The sequence below is a fragment of the Trachypithecus francoisi genome, unplaced genomic scaffold (assembly GCF_009764315.1).
Source record: "Trachypithecus francoisi isolate TF-2019V2 unplaced genomic scaffold, Tfra_2.0 Lachesis_group20, whole genome shotgun sequence".
NCBI classification, from domain to species: Eukaryota; Metazoa; Chordata; class Mammalia; order Primates; family Cercopithecidae; genus Trachypithecus; species Trachypithecus francoisi.
Window position 1 is genome coordinate 42997015 of NW_022681466.1, and position 6583 is coordinate 43003597.

The window sequence follows — 6583 nt, forward strand, 5'->3', positions numbered from 1 at the left end:
CGGTGGCGGGTGCCTGCAGTCCCAGCTACTCAGGAGGCTGAGGCAGGAGAAACCCGTGAACTTGGGAGGCGGAGCTTGCAGTGAGCCGAGATCGCGCGACAAAGTGAGACTCCACCTCAAAAAAAAAGAAAAAAGAAAAAAGAAAAAAAGAGCTTCGCATGGAAGGAAAGCCCGGGGGCCTTGGATAGGCATCATTTAGGAACTGGGAGAGCTCCAGGCAAGCCACCTGATCTCTTTGAGCCTCAGTAACCTCACTCACATCCCTATGGCTCAGTAGAGTGCCAAGCACCTGCCACGCAAAAGTATTGATCATCTTCCTCACCTCCCCTAGGAGAGCCCTTGGGAATGCCCACATAATATTCCCTGAAGACCTTAATCCAATGAGCTGAGTAATTGACTCGGTACCAAACTCAGAGAAAGGACGTTAGAAGCCAAAAGGAGGTAGAGTATGTCCCAGTACGATAACCAGCCTCTGATCTCAAGGAAGAAAGAACAGAGCTGCAGGTGGGAAGTGTGCGCCGCAAATCACCAAAGTGGGAGTGGAAGGAGCACCCACCAGTCCCTCGGAGGCGATCCCTAAGACCCGGTGAGTATGGCTTCCAAAAATGTGATTGTCCTCAACCCCACAGTCTTGAACCTAACAGGAGATCCCAAAGCCTGAAAAACACCACTTTAGGATCAACAGCAGATCTGCGACTTTCCACAGCAGGCACACAGAACCCTAGAGTTAGTCAAGGTTGGACATAGGAAGGGCTTCCAAACACACAGAGAAATTCATTAATCCTAGATTATAAAGGGAAGTTCTTTAAAAGAACCAAGATGATTCTGAGATTTATCCTGAGATTTTTTTTCGACACAGAGTCTCACTCTGTCGCCCAGGCTGGAGTGCAGTGGCGCAATCTCGGCTCACAGCAACCTCTGCCTCCTGGGTTCAAGCAATTCTTGTGCCTCAGCCTCCCCAGTAGCTAGAATTACAGGGGCATGCCACCAGGCCTGGCTAATTTTTCTATTTTCAGTAAAGACGGGGTTTCACCATGTTGACCACGCTGGTCTCAAACTCCTGACCTCAGGTGATCCACCTGTCTCGGCCTCCCAAACTGTTGGGATTACAGGCGTGAGCCACCACGCCCAGCCTATCCTGAGCCTTTTGAGGCTGAAACCAGAGATGCGAAGCCCAGTCTCTCCCCACTGGCCATGCGGAGGCTCTTGTTGGGTAGTCTCTCAGCCTGCAGGAGCCAGGGATCTGGCCCCAAGTGATGCCCCAACAGTGGGCCACTTCCCAGTACTGTCAGGAAAATCCCAAGTCTAATTCAAAGTTGATTTTTACTAGCAATGAATGATGGACGTGGTCTCCATTGCTCAAGGCCCTCGGAAGATCTAGACTAGAGAAAAGGATCACTGACTTCTACCCACACCTGTGGGCCTCAGTTCTTCCCTCTGGTCCATGGTTGCCATGGTAACACTTTGTAAAGGTGTTTCCCCAGGGGTCCCTAGAGTCCTCTGAGTCACCATAACTCTGAGGTCAACAGAAGTGGAGAGGTGAGAGGAGACACTCCCCTACCCTGGCTGGTCCCACGTGTTCCTGGCTGTAACCTGTTCTGGGAGCCTCGCCACCCCCGTGTCCATCTACAGAGTTCTGGATTAGTCCCCAGTTCAGGCCCCTGCTATCCTCATTCCTAAGGGAGGCTGGAGACTTCTCCAGCCTTAGGCCATGAGACTTCTCCCATGGCCTAAAGTCCACATCTAAGTCCCCAGCACTAGCAAAAGGGCCCTGTCATGGGGTGCTCCCTGCCTCAGTTGACATTGGAGGAACATGGAAGAAGCTAAAATAACTAAATAACTGAGTAGCATCATACTACCTGCTCTAGAGAAAAAAAAATTTTTCTTTTTTTCTGAGATGGAGTTCTGCTCTGTTGCCCAGGCTGGAGTGCAGTGGCCGATCTCAGCTCACTGCAAGCTCCACCTCCTGGGTTCAGGCCATTCTTCTGCCTCAGCCTCCTGAGTAACTGGGACTACAGGTGCCTGCCACCACATCCAGCTAATTTTTTTGTATTTTTAGTAGAGACGGGGTTCCACCATATTAGCCAGGATGGTCTTGAACTCCTGACCTCGTGATACACCCGCCTCGGCCTCCCAAAGTGCTGGGATTACAGGCCTGAGCCACCGCCTCCAGCCTGATATGGCACCTTTCGGCGTGATATGTTCTGAGTTCCAAAGCTGGGGAAGACACTCAAACCTTCAAGAGCTCTTCTAACTTTGAGATTCTCTGATGGTTTCAGGGCTAGGGGAGGAAGCGCTTGTGGTCCGTGTCTGTCCCCGGGATTTCTGTTTCTTGGTTTGTATCTCTGCTGCAGGTCCAAGGAGCTGGGGCAATACCCTGAGTCTGGGTTTTTTGTCCCCAGAGACCTGGGGGAGCCCGCCCCCCCACCACGCCCCCTCAAGGCTCAGGGAAAGGGGAGAGCAAAGTGGGGGGTTGGTTCCCTCTAGTGGTCAGTGTTAGCACTGCATCCAGCTGCCTCAGGCGGGCCCAGGAGGAGTCAGCAAAAGTGGAATTCAGGACTGAATCGTGCCCAGAACCCCCACAATCTATTGGCTGTGCTTGGCCCCTTTTCCCAACACACACATTCTCTCTGCTGGGTGGAGGGAAAACGTGGGGAGGAGGAAAGGGATAGGATAGAGAGTGGGATGGGGTCGGTAGGGGTCTCAAGGACTGGCTATCCTGACATCCTTCCCCGTGTTCAGGTTGGCCACCATGGCATGCTGCCAGAGGGCACCCACCTGCTCCTTAAAGAGAGGACAAGTTGGGTGGTATCTCTGGCTGACACTCTGTGCACAACCCTCACAATGCTGGTGACGGTGGGAAGGGAAAGATGACAAGCCAGGGGGCATGATCCCAGCATGTGTGGGAGGAGCTTCTAAATTAGCCATTAGCACAGGCACGTCAGTGGCCCCATGCATAAATGTACAGAGAAACAGGTGGGGTCAAGCAGCGAGAGATAAGGGGCCAGGGTATAAAAAGGGCCCACAAGAGACCAGCTCCAGGATCCCAAGGCCCAACTCCCCGAACCACTCAGGGTCCTGTGGACAGCTCTCCTAGCTGCAATGGCTGCAGGTAAGCGCCCCTAAAATCCATTCCGCACGATGTGTCCCGAAGGAAGAGGCGGCGCCCTGTAGATGGGATGGGGGCACTAACCCTCAGGTTTGGGGCTTCTGAATGTGAGTATCGCCATCTAAGCCCAGATATTTGGCCAATCTCAGAATGTTCCTGGTCCCTGGAGGGATGGAGAGAGGAAAACAAACAGCTCCTGGGGCAGGGAGAGCGCTGGCCTCTTGCTCTCCGGCTCCGTCTGTTGCCCTCCGGTTTCTCCCCAGGCTCCCGGACATCCCTGCTCCTGGCTTTTGCCCTGCTCTGCCTGCCTTGGCTTCAAGAGGGCAGTGCCTTCCCAACCATTCCCTTATCCAGGCTTTTTGACAACGCTATGCTCCACGCCCATCGCCTGCACCAGCTGGCCTTTGACACCTACCAGGAGTTTGTAAGCTCTTGGGGAATGGGTGCACGTCACGGGTGGCAGGAAGGGGTGACTTTCCCCTGCTGGGAAGTCATGGGAGGAGACTAAGGAGCTCAGGGTTGTTTTCTGAAGCGAAAATGCAGGCAGATGAGCATATGCTGAGTGAGGTTCCCAGAAAAGTAACAATGGGAGCTGGTCTCCAGCGTAGATCTTGGTGGGTGGTCCTTCTCCTAGGAAGAAGCCTATATCCCAAAGGAACAGAAGTATTCATTCCTGCAGAACCCCCAGACCTCCCTCTGCTTCTCAGAGTCTATTCCCACACCCTCCAACAGGGAGGAAACGCAGCAGAAATCCGTGAGTGGATGCCTTCTCCCCAAGGCAGGGATGGGGGAGGCCTGTGGTCAGAGCCCCGGGCAGCACAGCCACTGCCTGTCCTTCCCCTGCAGAACCTAGAGCTGCTCCGCATCTCCGTGCTGCTCATCCAGTCGTGGCTGGAGCCCGTGCAGTTCCTCAGGAGTGTGTTTGCCAACAGCCTGGTGTATGGCACCTCAGACAGCGACGTCTATGACCTCCTAAAGAACCTAGAGGAAGGCATCCAAACGCTGATGGGGGTGAGGGTGCTGCCAGGGGTCCCCATCCTGGAACCCCACTGGCTTCGAGGGCTGGGGGAGAGAAACACTGCTGCCCTCTTTTTAGCAGTCAGGCCCTGACCCAAGAGAACTCACCTTAGTCTTCATTTCCCCTGGTGAATCCTCCAGGCCTTTCTCTATACCCTGAAGGGGAGGGAGGAAAATGAATGAATGAGAGAGGGAGGGAACAGTGACCAAGCGCTCAGCCTCTCCTTCTCTTCCTTCACTTTGCAGAGGCTGGAAGACGGCAGCCCCCGGACTGGGCAGATCTTCAAGCAGACCTACAGCAAGTTTGACACAAACTCACACAACGATGATGCACTGCTCAAGAACTACGGGCTGCTCCACTGCTTCAGGAAGGACATGGACAAGGTTGAGACATTCCTGCGCATGGTGCAGTGCCGCTCTGTGGAGGGCAGCTGTGGCTTCTAGGTGCCTGGGTGGCATCCTGTGACCCCTCCCCAGTGCCTCTCCTGGCCATGGAAGGTGCCACTCCAGTGCCCACCAGCCTTGTCCTAATAAAATTAAGTTGTATCATTTTGTCTGACTAGGTGTCCTTCTATAATGTTATGGGGAGGAGGGTGGTGATATGGAGCAAGGGGCAGGTTGGGAAGATGACCTGTAGGGCCTGCGGGGTCTATTGGGAACCAGGCTGGAGTGCAGCGGCACCATCTTGGCTCACTGCAACCTCCGCCTCCTGGGTTCAGGCAATTCTCCTGCCTCAGTCTCCCGAGTTGTTGGAATTCCAGGCATGCACGACCAGGCTCAGCTAATTTTTGTATTTTGGGAAGAGACAGAGTTTCACCATGTTGGCCAGGCTGGTCTCCAATTCCTGACCTCAGGTGATCCACCCACCTCGGCCTCCCAAATTGCTGGGATCACAGGCATGAGCGATGATGCCCTTCCTTGTCCTGTTATTTTAAAATAATTATACCAGCAGGAGGACGTCCAACACAGCATGGGCGACCTGGCCATGCCCAGCCGAGTGGACATTTGACTTCTTTGCTTGGCACTGTCCTCTCATGCACTGGGTCCACTCAGTAGATGCTTGTTGAATTCCTGGGCCTGGGGCTGTGCCAGCTGCCTCATCCCCTCACCTTCTGGCTTATTCTCTCCCTCCATATCTTAACTATTTTCCTCATGGGACTGTTCTCCATTTGAAATTTCTATTTTTGCCATATTATATTTACTTTTTTGCTATTATCTCTGCAACCAGTAGATTGTTAGCTCTAGAAGAGAAACGATCATGTTTTTTGTTTACATAGTTATGCTCATCTTCCTGGTACAATCTCTAGAACATGTTATAGGCAACAACAACTTGTGGAATCAGTGAACGCATGAATAGAAGAATGAGTGAATGAATGAATGGACGAAAGGCAGAAATCCAGCCTCAAAGAGCTCACGGTCTGGTAAGAGGAACAAAATGTCTACCAATAGCCACAGGACAGGTCAAAGGAAGGAGAGAGGCTATTTCCAGCTGAGGGCACCCCATCAGGAAAGCACCCCAGACTTCCTACAACTACTAGACACATCTTGATGCTTTTCACTTCTCTATCAATGGATTGTCTCCCTGGAGAATCATCCCCAAAGTGGGGATGATTAGCACATCCGGTTAGGTAGATCGTTATGTACTTCTTGGTTGTTCAGAGATCATCAACCAGTGCAAACAATACCCCATCAACACACAACAGTGCCTGCCCCTCTCCTCCCCAAGCCTTCCGAGCCCCTTTCTCCGTGCCTGAACCCCCCGGCCATATCATGTGGCAAGCTTAAGGGTCCAATGAGATACAGGAAGTGAAACACGATGTATACTGAAACATGCAATACAAATATGCAGCATGATGTGCCTCAGTTCACTAAACCGAGCTACGCTGGGTGGTTGTTTTCTACCACTTTCCTTAATGCCTATGGACACCTCATTCTGCAGCTGAATTCCTTGTGTTCAATTCCCCCCATCTTCATTGAACATCCTCTGTGCAGGGACTTGACCCCTGTCCTGCTAGCTTTGCACTGAGGCAAGTTCTATCCATGCCTAGTAGTGCCACCATCCTTACCAGATAAGGTTTCTAAAGACCTTCGCATGGAAGGAAAGCCTGAGGGCCTTGGATAGGCATCACTTAGGAACTGGGAGAGCTCCAGGCAAGCCACCTGATCTCTTTGAGCCTCAGTATCCTCACTCACATCCCTATGGCTCAGTAGAGTGCCAAGCACCTGCCACGCAGAAGTATTGATCATCTTCCTCACCTCCCCTAGGAGAGCCCTTGGGAATGCCCACATAATATTCCCTGAAGACCTTAATCCAATGAGCTGAGTAATTGACTCGGTACCAAACTCAGAGAAAGGACGTTAGAAGCCAAAAGGAGGTAGAGTATGTCCCAGTACGATAACCAGCCTCTGATCTCAAGGAAGAAAGAACAGAGCTGCAGGTAGGAAGTGTGCGCCGCA

At 52.4% G+C, this 6583-nt stretch overlaps 1 protein-coding gene across 7 annotated transcripts; it reads left to right on the top strand.

Moving 5' to 3' along the window:
• The first annotated feature begins 2945 nt into the window (after positions 1-2945).
• LOC117067429 (somatotropin) lies at positions 2946-4678 on the top strand. 7 transcript variants are annotated; one of them, XM_033183992.1, is made up of 5 exons: positions 2946-3112; positions 3464-3533; positions 3744-3863; positions 3956-4126; positions 4373-4678. In XM_033183992.1, the coding sequence occupies exons 1-5, from the start codon at positions 2961-2963 to the stop codon at positions 4568-4570; spliced, it is 711 nt and encodes a 236-aa protein (XP_033039883.1). In that variant the 5' UTR covers positions 2946-2960; the 3' UTR covers positions 4571-4678. The 7 variants fall into 7 exon arrangements, with proteins under 7 accessions (XP_033039883.1, XP_033039884.1, XP_033039889.1 ...); XM_033183993.1 differs by having other exon boundaries at positions 3956-4120; XM_033183998.1 differs by having other exon boundaries at positions 3956-4254; positions 4373-4508.
• Positions 4679-6583: the final 1905 nt, after the last annotated feature.

What these genes read in the sequence shown, in the direction of transcription:
- LOC117067429 (XM_033183992.1), top strand. Translation starts at nt 2,961, where the DNA reads ATGTACAGAGAAACAGGTGGGGTCAAGCAGCGAGAGATAAGGGGCCAG. An exon ending in CCTAGCTGCAATGGCTGCAG is followed by an intron (nt 3,113 to 3,463) that starts GTAAGCGCCCCT and finishes TCCCTTATCCAG; the next exon opens with GCTTTTTGACAACGCTATGC. An exon ending in AGGAAACGCAGCAGAAATCC is followed by an intron (nt 3,864 to 3,955) that starts GTGAGTGGATGC and finishes CTTCCCCTGCAG; the next exon opens with AACCTAGAGCTGCTCCGCAT.